We start from the raw sequence: 15,660 nt of genomic DNA on the forward strand, positions 1-15,660 counted from the left end.
AGATTAGCAAAAGGCTTTTAATTTCAGATATGATATCAAAACCAGTCTTAAGTCGCTGGGCTATATTTTTAGCAATAGCAAATAATACATTGTATGGGTCAAAATTATAGATTTTTCTTTAATGCCAAAAATCATTAGGATATTAAGTAAAGATCATGTTCCATTACGATATTTTGTAAATTTTCTCCCGTAAATATCAAAACTATTTTTGATTATTAATATGTAATTATGTAAAACTTCATTTTTTTGATAACTTTAAAGGCGATTTTCTCAATATCTAGATTTTTTTGCACCATCAGATTCCAGATTTTCAAATAGCTGTACAGTATCTTGGCCAAATATAAATGTATAAATCTCAATTTAAATAAAATAGACCTTTATGTAGGTTTTGTGGTGCATGGTCACATTTATCAAATATAAAATTACCTGTATATTTACTGAAATATACTGATATTATTATAATTATTAAATGTAAATTAAAAAGTTTTTAGCATTTAGTTTTATAAATGTGGTGTATATATTATAATACTGTTATAATATTATAATATAATATATATAACATTTCAAAATATATACTGTATTTGTGTGTATTTATATATACATAATAAATATACACAATAAACACACATATATTATGTAAACAAAAACTTTTATGCTGGATGGATTAATCATGATTAATTATTTGACATATATATATGCATTAGCCCACTTTATCAGAATTATTGTTGTCCAGTCTAACTGTTGTTACAGATATTTCGGAACGTTTCTAAATCTGGTATTGGCATTATTATGATGGGTATACGACTGTGCTGTAATTGGATGTGCTCCCTCTCACCTTGGTCGTCTTGACTTTGTTTCCCGTGCTGCAGCTCCAACCTTTTAGATCCGGCAACACCTTACACTCCTCGCCCTCCATACACGGGTGCATCTGGCACCACCACTTCTGTGCTACGATAGAAGCTGCGCAAACAGAGAGAAAGAAAGAAAGAAAGAAGAGAGAATCTTAACACTCTGCTCACTCTGTGTCAACTGCCAAAACGGGAAAGAAACAAGCCCAAATCACCACGCATCCAAGACTTTGAAGGATGAAGCAATGAAGATTGAGAGGAGGAGAAAACCTCAGAATATCTCACTCACGTCCACTGTCAAATGAAATGAAACTACATCTTTGTATCTCTTTCTCCCGAAAACAATGAGGCTAGTCAGGGAGGAGGTCTTTGATTCAAAGCTGACGGTTTGAATCAATCAATCCGATGTGGGCCCGACGCTCACAGTATGTCTTTCGGGATAAAGTTCTTCCTTCATGTCAAGATGACAAGGGTTGTGGTCTTGGGGATTGGCACAACGTTGAGGGTAAGGGGGAACAGAGAAGCAGAAGGAAGACATTGTCAAGCTTGAGGCTTTTAATATGGGGCAGAGAGGAAGGAGCTATAAACTTATATTTCAAAATCAAATTTGTGGATTTAAGTCCACATCTATCAGCTGAATCCAACTATATGATAAAATTAAATTTTAGGCTAAACGGAAAAACATACCACTACCTACAATTTCCAAAAAGGCACCTATACATCAAATTCACTGCAGCTTCCAGTTAATATGAACACTAGTAACATTAAAACACCAACAACTTTGCTTTTTTTTCACACAAATTATGATTACAGAGGCACCGTTTAATAAGTTTATTTAGTATGATACAGATTTAATACATTATTTGCATGATTCCTTGCACAATATTATGTTAAGACCTCAAAATAGCACACCATACTGCACGATTTGTAGACTAATACATTTTGAGGTTTGCATGACAACCAGGTTCATATGTATGGCTTTTCTGATGTAACAAACTTGCTCAGTAGCGCACCTGGTACAGCTTTGCACTTGCGATGAGCCCTCTTGTACATTCAAAGTGCCACGAAACATGCAAGCAGAAACATAATTTCATTCCTTACAGGCACACTTTTTAATGATCCTGGGTGAAACCTTTACCAGATGTGCATTTAGGAAAACACCCAATACAATGCTTTCTAAAATCAGAATGTCCTGTCTTCCGAGAAGAAAAACAAAAAAACATTTGCAATTAGCAATAGAAAGGTTTGATGCAATTTTTAGGGACTACCAAGAATGAGCCTTTTAATCTTTAACCTTCCGTCCAAACTCTGTTTCAATTTCAAATACAGGAAACACGTAAAAGAGCACTATTTTTTTTTTTTTTTTTTTTTCAAATTTAGACATACACTTGTAGTTAAATATGTATTCACTCCCACAAATCTACCAAAATAATCGTTTTACTATAATTAAACATGATAACTGGCCACCACTGATATTCTCATTCTCAAGTAATAACAAGAGTATTTAATATAGCAACTATAATTAAAATGGTGCTTCTTTGAACATTTGAATTGTGTTTTTGGGGTCCAAAAGTCTGAGTCCACTAATGATTTTTTTTTCCCAATACAAATTACATTATCAACAGTTAAGTGAAAATATATGAAAAAATTTCACATTTCCAGCGTTGTGTCAGACTTTCACAACCTACAGTACGTAGACACAATCTACCGCATAAAAACAGTGTAAGGAGGACAAGTGTCTTTCAGCTTTAAGTGTAGTGGCTTTTGTCCTCATTCAGGAGGTAGAATCATGTGCTGTGGTCTCGGTGCTCAGCAGTTGGTGGCAGCACCTGTCAGATACATTAGAGGGCAGAAAAGAAGATCAAGATCGATTGACCTGTCTGGTGAGGGGGCGCTGACATGTTATTAGACAAGCAGCCCACGCTGCACTCGAGCAAACAGCAGGATGACGGTGTCACACTCAAACGGACCCTGACTCAGAAGTGACAGCCCAGAGAGATGAGACTGAGATAAAGACGGGCGACTAGACTTTAAAATGATGGTTTAATTTAAGAGCAGGTACTACCATGTTTTGAAGACATGTAACATTACATTAGAATGGCTTTCCTTGATGTTTATTGAAAACATCACTGTACCACCACTTTTTTTCTATTAAATAATACAACTAATTTAGTTAAAACAAAGATAAAATATATTAATTTTATCCTTATTAGTATAGATAGTAAAAAATATAATATGAAAGTCTAATATTTTATCTATTTATCAAGTATAACGTAAATAATAAACTACTTTGCTTCATAGAATCAAATCAGAAACCACACACACACACACAGACAAACAAATGTCTTACCGTCCACACAGGAAGGAGCCGCTCTTGTTGTCCCAGCAACTTGCCCAGGGAAGCAAGAACACTTGACAGTTTGGGAGCGCTCCTCGATTTTGTTCTTGTTACAGCAGCGGTGGGCTGCAATGACCTCACAGGTTCCCGCTTTGACGTGTACTGAGGAAAAACAACAAGGACATCGAGTCTATTAAAATCAGCCAGCTGTTTCAAACTCTCCTCGCCGACAAGGGAAACGAGGAGGCACTAATGCATATTCTGTTGCTGCCGGTGGCTGCAATGGAAATGAATCTGTTGATGTGGAGGCAGCGTACGATTTAATGAATGCTAATGCAAGCAGTTTGATTTGTCTCAGGTCAGAAATCAGAAAAAACATTCCCTGTGATCAACGGGTTGGGTTTTATGCTTCACTTACGTAATTACAAGTAAAACGGTTAATTGATAATCATGGACCTTTATGCATCTAGAAGCATCTTTCAGGCAAATGATTTATTCTCATTTTGTTTTGTTTATCCTTCACCTATGACTGAACAACAGCGGGGAGCAACGTCTCTTAGCATTTAAAAGCGTGTATTCACACATCACTTTGAAGCTCTAAATTGAGGAGTTTAAAAAAGAAGAGTATAAAAACATTTTGAAAGTTTTAGTGTACCTTTCAAATCAGCCTTAATTGCATTGGTAAAGATTTTCAATTTAAGACTTGAGTTAAAAATTGATTGAAAAAGGGGCCTCCATTTTCCCATTAGCTGGCCAATCTCAAAATCTCATCAACAACATTAAAAACATTTTGCCTCCGATCAATAAAGAGCCTTTAACGTGCACACAAAAGGCTCTGTCGAGCGGTAGGCCGATTGTGGGCTTGAGAAAGAAAAACAGAGATTTACTGATGCAAACGCCGGCAGGTGAAGGGCTGAACCCCCTTTGTGTGATTATCTCAACCCCAACACACTCCAGGGCCAAAGTTAATTTCAAAAAGTTTGAGCGGATGCAAATTGAATATTCAGTGGTGGAGTTTGTTCCAACATCTTATAGAAAATGATTGCTTTGATTTATTCAATGTGCATTACCACCTTTATTTGTGTACCGTCCAACTGCACAGTGCTTGTAAAAATCTATAAGAGAAACAAACTGGGATGGGTTACTCCACAAGCTGGAGTTTGACATGATGTGTGTTTGGCTTCTCTGCTAGAGCAACAATGTGGAAAATGGTTTGAGAATTAAAAAGTCTATGCTAAATAACATTTGCATACATTTACTGGCATGATATATTCATCATATTCAAAAATTTTTCTATTCATAAATAGGCCATTAAATGATTACATTAAAAATGTGCAGATTGATTAAAATTGATTTAATGCTCTCAGAGCTGATGAAGAAGTATAAAAAAAGAGAACCATTTACTGCTCCTGGATGGATTACTTTAAGATAACATAAACCAATACAAACCTGGGGTTGGATTCACTAAACTTTTTTTAACAATACATTTCTTCGTAACTAGTGATTTTGTGATGCAGATATCTGAGCAGGGTGACCGATATGAAGCCAATACATATGATATAACACAATTTAATTTAAAGGTAAATAAAAGCACATGTATAACAACTACTGAAATGAAATGTACATTTATTTTGCAAATTTCCATATGATATAATAATAAAACGAAATTATAAATAAAATAAAAACCTGTAAAAAAAAAAAAATGAAAAAAGTTTTATTCTGTATCCTATAAAAAGAAAGCAATTTCTTAAAAATGAAAAATAAATATTCTAAAATTAATAATTCAAACTGTTCTTAAAAACCATTGTAAATAATGGGTACAGTATGAAGAAGAAGAAGGAAGAACACTCCAGCAATGCAAATTTAATTGATTAAATTCCTAAGAACACACATACTTATGTACCTTGAGCGAAGTGCAAGTTTCTTTGGTTAAAAGTGTCTGCCAAGTGCATAAATGTAAATGATATTATCTATGCAAGAGCTTCTGTGAAAACTCAAAAAAAAAGAAAATTACGTTTCTATGTTTGGCGCTGATCAAAATCTGTTCCTTGACTCGAGGTCACGCTGAAATGAAATAAATTTTGTGAAATAAAGGAAGTGTCATGCTTCTGGAACAGAATGTTTTTTGGCACAACCACAGAGATCAGCACCAACACAGGAGCACCTGATCCCAGACCAGCCCACGACCTGCTGTGGGAAAGCTTCTCTCAGGGTAGCAGCCAGGTTGGCAGGGCCCGGAGAAACAGTGCAAACTAATAATTAAACCATAACCCTTTCACCAAGGTCATAAACAAGTCAACCAAATCTATAGGCAGTATATGTGTGTACATGAGCGATTGGCTCCTGTGAAGATTAAGCTGCAGTGTTTAGCAAGGTGCCTGAAGACCAACAAAGAGAATTAAACAGCTACTTCTTGGCTCCGTATACTCAACTGATGTGAGACCTTTTCTAAGAAGGCATTGTGTTTTTCTCTGGACATCTGTGCAAAATTTCCATGGACTTGCAATAGCTGCAATCGATATGTTTCACTTAAGGTGTGCAGGCTGGTCGTCTGGCAGAGTCAGGGAACGTCTGCCTCAGCAGCAGGAGGGGGTGCGATCCAGGCGCTAACAGTAATGGGAGCTGGCACGGCTCTTAGGCACTGCTTTCAACACCACAATCACATCCATTGATCCCACATTGACAAGCAACATCATCCCAATGAAGACTGTGAGGAAATGGATGAACTAGATGGAGGCAAAATAAAAGGAGCTTATTTGATATGCAATTGATATACCTGCCCACACTGCCAAAAGCACCAAAAGTTGGTTAAATAACCATGGTGTTGGTGTGCTTGACTGGCCAGCAAACTCACCATGCTTGGATACAGCACTCTGTGAACAGCCAGCTTCTTTGGCAATGAATGTTTGTGGCTTACCCTCCTTGTGAAGGGTGTCAAAGATTGTCTTCTGGACAACTGTCAGATCAACAGTCTTCCCCATGATTGTGTAGCCTAGTGAACCAAACTGAGAGACCATTTTGCAGGCTCAGGAAACCTTTGCAGGTGTTTTGAGCTGATTAGCTGATTGGCATGTCACCATATTCATCAATAATTTGTTGAGATAGTTATTGTTAAATGTGAGCCAGAATCATCACAATTAAAAGAACCAAAGACTTTAATTTAGTCTGTGTGCATTGAATTTATTTAATACTCGAGTTTCGCAATTTGAGTTGAATTACTGAAATAAATGAAATTTTCCTCAACATTCTAATTTATTGAGATGCACCTGTATTTTAAGTGTGGAAAAATATTCCAGATACTTTTGTTAGAAATATCAAATACCTTTGCAAATCCAATAAAGATAAAAAAACCAAGCATATGGTTTTTCCAACAGCCCAAACAGTTTTTCAAGCAATGACAAACATATGGTTATTTCACAGGATTTGCAAATGTGCTGGAACTTGTCAGATGTGGTTAGGATCTAAGAGTCTCCATGCAGTTTCTCATTAATGTGAGTTGAAGGGTAAAATCATCTAACATTGGGATGTGTGACATTCTCCACAAGGGTAAAGGCCATTTTAAAAATAAAACAGAACAGATTGCTGCCTCAGATGCAAGTATGAGCATTAAGCAGGCATTTTTTTTACCCTTTTGCCTTACTTCTGTGCTTTTTCAGTCTGTCATTGATGGGCTTTTTGGAGCCAAGAAGCTCTTTTTCTACAAACATCGAACATATTGAGGAATAACAAAAAAAGGAGAGAAAACATATAAAATGTTCCTACTAAGCTTCTATTGAATTAGCATAACACAGCCACCCTCTGCTTTGGTGCATGAGAGAGAGAGATGACAGACTTTGTGTTCACAAAATTGCTATTCAAAGGCTGTTTTTCCCCCCAGAAACACTGTGATGGAGATGCTGGATGAAAAAATAAGAGTGAGGTGCGTAACCGTTAAAGCAAACGATGACTAAATATCACCATATACTTCGTAGTAAACAAATGATTAAACCGTCATTAGCCGAGGACACATCAAAACGGCTATTATGTTGCCATGCTAAACAAAAGCATAAAGGGATACTTTACCGTACAGTCTGCGTTCGTTTCATGTGACAGGCAACAATTACTCATGAGCAATAACAAAGCCTCTTCATATCTGTTAACTCCCCTCATATGTTTCAAACGCAAAGCTCTGTTTGCATCCTCAAGGCTAATAACTACAGTGACAGTGTCTGTTTAATCAAGAACAAAAATAAAACATTGGCGACCAGATATGATCCTGTATCACAACAAAGTACTAAACCATGTAAAAATTGTTAAATGTCGTTGCATTTTATAATATATGTTTTATTTAAAAAAAAAAAGAAGGCAGAAGCAGAAACTTCTGATATTTTGAAGTAAGGCTGAAGCATCCAAATACTGACTTGGAAGATGCAGGTTTAAACCTGTCCTCAAACATGCCTAATGCAACATGCTTAAAAGCATTCATTAAAGCATTCATGAAGTCGGTAGGTCCATTCTGGAGCCAAACACACATTCATCACCAGAGTCTTGGTAGTCTCTCCAACCCAAGGCGCTTGACAGACAGTATCAGCCTCACCGGCTCAATGGAGCAGGGATGGTGTGTGTGTGTGTGTGCGTTGCATGATGTACAGAGTCTGATACATCCAAGACGGACTGACTCTTCATGGCTGTAAAGAACGAACTGTTCCTCCATGAATGTTCTATGCTCAATGAAGAAGGATGGGTAATATTGATTAAGTCATCCGAGAGTTAAATAACATCATGAAGTATTCATTACTGGTGCATTGACCAGTGCACATGGGCACATCCACAAAACACCTTAGCTTAAAAAAAAGCAACACTGTTTTCAGAGTTGATAATAATAAGAAATGTTTTTTGTGAAACAAATCAGCATATTAGAATGCATATTATTCAGCATATTATTCAGCTTTGCCGTCACAGGAAAAATTTATGTTTTGAAATATATTCTACATAATTAGAAACATTTTTTCACAACATTACAGTTTTTATTGGATTTTTTATAAAACGAATGCAGCCTTAATGTCATGAGTTCGGACCCGGTGTTCCTCCCTCTCACCACCAGAGGGCTCCACTTCCCCATCTCCCAGACTCATTCACCGTAACACTATACACCTGGTTCACTCTGTACACCTGTTGCATCCACTCACTCACTTACACACACACAGCTGTTTCCCATTCGTTCACTAGTATATAGTTTTTTTCTCACACACCACTCTGCCTGCCTGGATTATTGTATGTTAGTTATAGTATTATAGTATTACGTATGTTTCTAGTGCTTGTGTTATTTCGGCTTGTTCCCTGTGGTTGTTTCTGTTTTGTTTTTGCCGTGTTGGCCTTTTAGTTCTCGTTTGTAATAAAGTGTCTCTTCCCTGCACTTGGACCCAGACCTTGCTCTGTCCACGGCGCCGTCTCTACCGCGCCGTGACAGAATCCAGGCAGCAAGCATGGGTCCAGCAGGGAGTTTCCTCGATGTCCGCCAGGGAGAGCGATGCATCGAGGACTATGCCTGGGACTTCGTGGGGGCGGCTCGGTTGTCAGCGACAGAGAAGACCTGTCTTATGGTCTTCTTCTGGGGAGGACTATCCGAGCCCTTTAAATCTTTCATGCCGTACTGGCACCCCGACGAGTCGCTGGAGGACTACGTGAACCTGGCTCTGGAGTTGAGTGGCTCAGCCGTCAGGGTGGGGGTGCTGAGTCAGGAAGTTCCCGGCGAGGCAGCTGAGCTCGCGGATGTTTCCCGCAAGGTGGGGAGTGCCGTTCACGAGTCCCCCGAGGAGGCGGCAGGTGCCGTTCAAGAGTCCCCCGAGGAGGTGGGGGTTGACGCTCACGAGTCCCCAAAGGAGGCAGCGGGTGCCGTTCACGAGTCCCCCGAGGAGGCGGCGGGTGCCATTCACAAGGCCCCCGAGGAGGCGGGGCTTGCCGTTCACGAGTCCCCCGAGGAGGCGGCGGGTGCCGTTCACGAGTCCCCCGAGGAGGCGGCGGGTGCCATTCACGAGTCCCCCGAGGAGGCGGGGCTTGCCGCTCACGAGTCCCCCGAGGAGGCGGCGGGTGCCATTCACGAGTCCCCCGAGGAGGCGGCGGGTGCCGTTCACGAGTCCCCCGAGGAGGCGGCAGGTGCCGTTCAAGAGTCCCCCGAGGAGGTGGGGGTTGACGCTCACGAGTCCCCAAAGGAGGCAGCGGGTGCCGTTCACGAGTCCCCCGAGGAGGCGGCGGGTGCCATTCACAAGGCCCCCGAGGAGGCGGGGCTTGCCGTTCACGAGTCCCCCGAGGAGGCGGCGGGTGCCGTTCACGAGTCCCCCGAGGAGGCGGCGGGTGCCATTCACGAGTCCCCCGAGGAGGCGGGGCTTGCCGCTCACGAGTCCCCCGAGGAGGCGGCGGGTGCCGTTCACGAGTCCCCCGAGGAGGCGGCAGGTGCCATTCACAAGGCCCCCGAGGAGGCAGCGGGTGCCGTTCACAAGTCCCCCGAGGAGGCAGCGGGTGTCGTTCACGAGTCCCCCGAGGAGGCGGCGGGTGCCGTTCACGAGTCCCCCGAGGAGGCGGCGGGTGCCGTTCACGAGTCCCCCGAGGAGGCAGCGGGTGCCGTTCACGAGTCCCCCGAGGAGGCGGCGGGTGCCGTTCACGAGTCCCCCGAGGAGGTGGCGGGTGCCATTCACGAGTCCCCCGAAGAGGCGGGGCTTGCCGCTCACGAGTCCCCCGAGGAGGCGGCGGGTGCCGCTCACGATTCACAGAGACAGCGTTGTCCACTCACGATCGTGGTTCTGCCCTGGGTCCCCCCCCACCAGCTCTGCCTCAGTCCCCAGGTCCCCCTCCAGCACACAGAGGTTAAGTTACAATAGAACACGACTTGGTGGCGCTCAAGCACAAAACGGGCTTGCCGAGCACACATTAGTGATACCTAACTACAGAGAGGAAGTAAGTAGACAAAAAAGATGCATCGAGGCAAGATGAATGTAGAGTTGCTGGTCCCACTGGTGTCTAAACACAAAGGGCTTGATGACCAACGCGACAGCGACTCTTGATAAGAGAATCTCGATAAGAGGGAGCTTTTATGGAGAGGATTTGCAGCTCATATAGGATTCGATGTGTACCAGGTATTTATGTTTTTCATTAAGCGCCATCTAATGTCAGGGAGGGAATTTGAATTTGAACACACAAGACACGTCGAAAATCACTGGCGATAAGCACGTGCGATAATCGTCCTGGTGTGCACGAGGCTTAAGTCAGCAAAATCTTTTTTAAATCCTACCAACCGTAAACATTTAAACGTTAGTGTACACACACACAGAAATTTCCCATGCATCTAACCTGTAGACTAAAATTTAGTGTGAAGACCCATCAAAACATCAAACTTCTACAACCGATAAAAAAAAAAATAAATAGAGAAGCTACATTTGTAGATGATTACGGGTGTTCAGTAGATCCAGTGCGGAAAATGCTGTTCAGTAAACTACATCGAGATGCACATTACTAGCACATTCTCCAAGTTGTGCAGCAGGAAATGAGTGCACTCTTTTTCCTCGACACTGTGATCAAGCTCAAATTCACTCCGTCTGTCCTAACACTTATTACTCAGTGTGACTGCAGCGAAAAGAAAGAGAAATGCTTCTCTCCCTTTTTTTTTCTTTGACCAGATAGAGAAAGTGAAGCAGAGTGGCAACCCAATTACCATACCATCGCCATGGCAATTTACAGCAAGTCACTTATGAAATTGTTATGAGGCGATAAGAGAACTAGCCATCTGCGGGCTGCAGAAATGGAAGATCAAACGCTCTGTCTCAATGCCACACTGGTTACCTGATCAGAAGTATTTTGGTGCGGGGAGGGATGAGAGGGTCTCTAAAAAGTCTAAATGAATAGATGTCACATCAAATGTTCTTTACAGGGTCAGATCTTTGACAAAAATACACTGTTTTTTTTCTTGACACAAGACACACTCTGATAACCAGCGAGCAGTGGAAAGCCTAGACTGGGGCGATGACAGCAAATTTGTGTCTGTAAGATACGGCCGTTCAGGTTCTGCAGAAAAACAACAACACTACACAAACACAGCTAAAGTACCTCTGTGGTTAGCGAAGGCTAATATGAAGTCAACACTCCCAAACAAGCGCGAGTCTGGGCAGAGGTCCAAAAACCTCATGCTGGTGTTAACAGAAATTGAAAAGCACACAATAGAAACACGCATGAGTACCTGAAATTGATAACCATTTGCTTTTGATGGTAGGAACCGTACTGTACTGTGTATTAGCTGTCTAGTCTGAGAGTCTTTGACTGTGTCAGCTTAAATTTGAATTATTTTAGCACCCCCCACCCCCGGAATTATTAAATAATAAAATTAATATGCATAATACAATTAGATAATGTCACAATTTTTTATTAAATTAAAATGTAAAAAATAATCATAGAAAATCTTACCAGGGAGGGGAAAGAATAACTAATAATAATAATAAATTGTTATATTATTCTAATATTTTAATTTAATATTTTAGTTCAGTATTCATTAATTAATATATAACATGTTAATTAATCCATAAATGTAGCTGTATTATATATATATATATATATATATATATATATTTACATAAAATGGCACAATTTGTTATTAAAAATGATATTTTTTATCATAGAAAATCTTACCTCTGAGGAGAAAATATCTAATAATAGTAAATCATTAAAATATAATAATATATTAAATAATGGATTTCACTATATGAAACAGAATGTCCATTAGTACTGCAAATGATTTTATTTTGCATTTTTTAAATAATACAGAAAATTGTAGAATTGACATTGCAAAATTGGTAAATTTCCCTGTTTTTCTTATTTTTTCCTGGTCTTTGATTGACCCTCTATGTTTTGCCAATACATATTTTTTATACTTTTGCTAAGAACAAGTTCAAGGTACAGTCCTTTAATTTCTTCCGCAAATAAACATTACACCCCTTTAAGCACAAGTCAACATTATTAATAAATCCATTTTCGCTGATGAAGCCTCGAGACATCACCAGTGGCATCATAATCATTTAACAGAACTGGAGTTGTTCTCTTTCCATTGTTTCTCTTTAAAAACAAATTAGTGATCTCTTCCTAATATGTGAGATCACCATAATGCGATAATCAGCAAATCTGTATTTACATGAATGCTTAAACAGTTTGAAAAATATTACATTCGCAATCTGGGTCAACACGTAACCGCACCGCTTAATGAGGCAGGGATAGTGATTCCAAAATACTCCACAGATCATTGCTTATCATTCTCCCTCTGTAAATATCATTCATCATGGCGGTATCCATTTGAAAGATCTCCCTGGTTCTCTTTCCTTCCCCTGCTGTATCCTTTTCCAGACACAAGGGTGCACATAGTGGTCAAGCCAAAGGTCTGGTGACAGATTGCTGTAGCTGACAGATTCAGAACACATCGGCCAAGGGCTCAAATGAACCTCTGTCCAACACCATCCATCTCTACATTGCACCATTAATGGCTGCCCCTGATCAATTGTGCTCCCTTGAGGAACCACGCACCTTTCTCAGTCAATGCTCTCTGAATGTTATTACATTTAGGTTCTTGTGTAAAAGAGCAACACCATGAAACTAATAGAGTCGCTGTCACCGTTTGACACACACTTGGCAAATGGTGGATAAAAGTAAAGCTGAGGAATACTGCTCTTACAGCATTTCAGAAATGGCACGAAGTCTGGAGAAAGGCATTAAGAGTTGGGATTACGGAACTTTCAATCCATTAATGGCATGCACATACATGCAAGAATGTTTGCTTTCATTGGTGCAATTTTGAATTTATGATAATTTAGCAAATTGATTGTTTAATTATGACTAGCAGCTATTTTATATGGACTTTTCAATGGCAAATATCTAGTAATTTAGCTAAGTGAACCACGGCCACTATAATTTAAATGTATAAAATGAAAACATGAATGCACTAAATAGGATATCAAACAAAGTGTCAATTTTTTATTTACTTTTTTTTTTTAAAAAGATCAATGACACTTGGTTTGATATATAACACAAAGACATTCAAATAAGTATAAAGGGCTGTATAAAGTGTCTGTGGGACACTGTATGACATAAAACAGTTTAAATATTATTATAATTAAAAGGTAAAGTAATATTTCCTTAAATAATTCAACAACAAAAAAACATACTGTATACTGAACTTAAAATAAAAGTAATATGTAGTAAAATAAATCAATAAATAATAAATACAATTATTTATCAAAATATTTTTAAATAGAAAAGGATGTAGGTAGGTTCTGAAACTAACACAATGGAGAGCTAATATTTCTATTTATCACCCAAGAAGGAATATAGCTATTGACCAATAATTTCAAAATGGCCAAATAATGGCAATTATTTTAGGCATATCACCATTTATTCATTTAGAAGATAGTTCTAAATGAATAAGAAATACAAATTATTTTCATCCTAAGGTGGCAGTAAGCTGTTTTGAGAGGTGCTGTAATACAAAGTTCTTAGGCACACTGTATACTCTTTAGCAATAGTGCTTAAATATACATTACATTTTAAAATATATATCTTAGCCCTGGATTCTCCGTAGTTTATTCAGGGAGAATTCTACTTTTCACACTTCTGAGACTTTTATTACACCTGCCTGTCTTGGTGTTCTTGTTTTGTTTTGCTTTCAAGACGATAGTTTCATTATTTAGTTACTTTTCCCATCCATTAGAGAAGCATCCAAGGTCAGAAGCTTTCCTGAATAGCATTCACATCACAGCATCTGACATTATTGGAAAATGATGGAAGTTAAAAAAAAATGAAGGTGTGAAACATAAACACATTCTTTATAAAGGCTGTGGTTTAATATTACAGTACGGTGGATTCTAGCCAGTCCAAAAGTCTAAAAGCTAATAAAATAAATGAAATTATCATATAATATCATAGGAAACATATATGCACAAATACTACTTAAATGGACAACTTTTATAGCATTTTTTTGTTATTTTAGAGCCATGTTCAGTCTAATACCTCCATGAGCAGAAAAATCAGTGTTGGTTTTCCCACGTGTTCATTCATTTCGAGTGCATCCTGCCTCTCACACAGTCATGTTTGCTCTAAATAGCATGCTGTCCCCACCCTCAAAGTGTGAGTAGTGTTTTATATCTCACATATGCACACGTACACACACAATCACATACACTCTCCTCTGAGCCTGCAAAACATGACTGACAGGGGAGATGTCATCACACATGCTGCCGTGGTAACAAACAACACCCATCAGCTTCCTGTGCTGTCGTCTACAGACTGAGGTGGAAAGGAAAAGCCCATGAACTGATATAAACAAACTCGCTCCCATCCAGAAGGGCATAAAATACAGTACATGATCCAAATACAAACATTACCTGGCCTTTACTAAATGATGATTTATTTTAAGTTTTCAAATGCAACTTTTTTTTTATTTTCGAAAGGATCTACACCTCCGAAGGCAATGTAAGTAAGGATGGTTCATCAAAACCATCATAAAACGTTCCATGACTATCTCGGACTCATTTAACTACGCCATTTCGGGTGAAGGTGAAATATTGCAAGGACTAATTGTTAATCGGCCAAATTACAATGAGTGTTGAGCAAAGCTGCCGACAGCCAGAGGTGAAATATTACAATGATGAATTCTTAATAGTCTAAATTACTTTAACTGAGGTCTGTTCAAGAGTCATTAACCTACTGTATAGTAGCTGCTGGTCATAATTAATTCACATTTGAGAACACCGCATCGCTCCCCGACACTGAACATTTTGTTTTGCATAATTTAACCAGCATCTATTTTCTAGTAGCATCACTGGTCACTGTGGGTCACCAGACAGGGATTAGACTGCATGTAAGATATGAATGCTAAATTAATCACTGCAAAACTGATATGCGTCCAGTTGAGAACGAAGCATGAGTTGAATTCTCAGTCTCAGACTTAAATATTGTCTCAATCAGGGACATCAAGACTGCAAGGTGGAAAAAAAAAATTCAGGCAAACAGCACAACAATAATCACATGCAGTAATGCATGCTGGGAGCTTGCAGACCCTTAACCAATCAGTAGCACTGTTCAACAAGAAATTGTTCAGGCTCTTTTAGGCTTGTTGGGACACAATTTGAGGCAATACTGTTAGTCTAACATGTGCTATTATGTAGATTCATGGTAATTCACATTTCTAAGCAACTCTGACTCAAAAGGCTGCCGTATGCTGGATAAAATGTAATTGCAGTGTACAAGATGAGTCATCAATATTTTTGGTTCATTTCCTGGGAAGAAAAAGATATTTACAATTTAAATGGGCACTGTATATCTGCTCTATTTTAGGAGAACCCTCACATACAGATGTTCTCTGAGCAAACTGAGAGGCTTATGGTGTAAGATTCTGCATCCAGGGGTTACAATTATTTAAGGCATATGAATAGAAATTTGCCTTCATAAATACAGGACTATTAA

At 39.3% G+C, this 15,660-nt stretch overlaps 1 protein-coding gene across 2 annotated transcripts in view; it reads right to left on the bottom strand.

The window, feature by feature from the left end:
• The window catches only part of tafa3a (TAFA chemokine like family member 3a), an 85,531-nt gene that overhangs the window by 3,568 nt on the left and 66,303 nt on the right, over positions 1 to 15,660 (bottom strand). For both annotated transcript variants that reach the window (XM_059570153.1, XM_059570152.1), the window contains 2 exons: positions 3,199 to 3,348; positions 836 to 960 (listed from right to left, as the gene is read on the bottom strand). In XM_059570153.1, coding sequence (XP_059426136.1) covers positions 836 to 960; positions 3,199 to 3,348 — 275 coding nt within the window. The remainder of the gene's footprint in view (positions 1 to 835; positions 961 to 3,198; positions 3,349 to 15,660) is intronic.

The sequence above is a fragment of the Carassius carassius genome, chromosome 17 (genome assembly GCF_963082965.1).
Source record: "Carassius carassius chromosome 17, fCarCar2.1, whole genome shotgun sequence".
NCBI classification, from domain to species: Eukaryota; Metazoa; Chordata; class Actinopteri; order Cypriniformes; family Cyprinidae; genus Carassius; species Carassius carassius.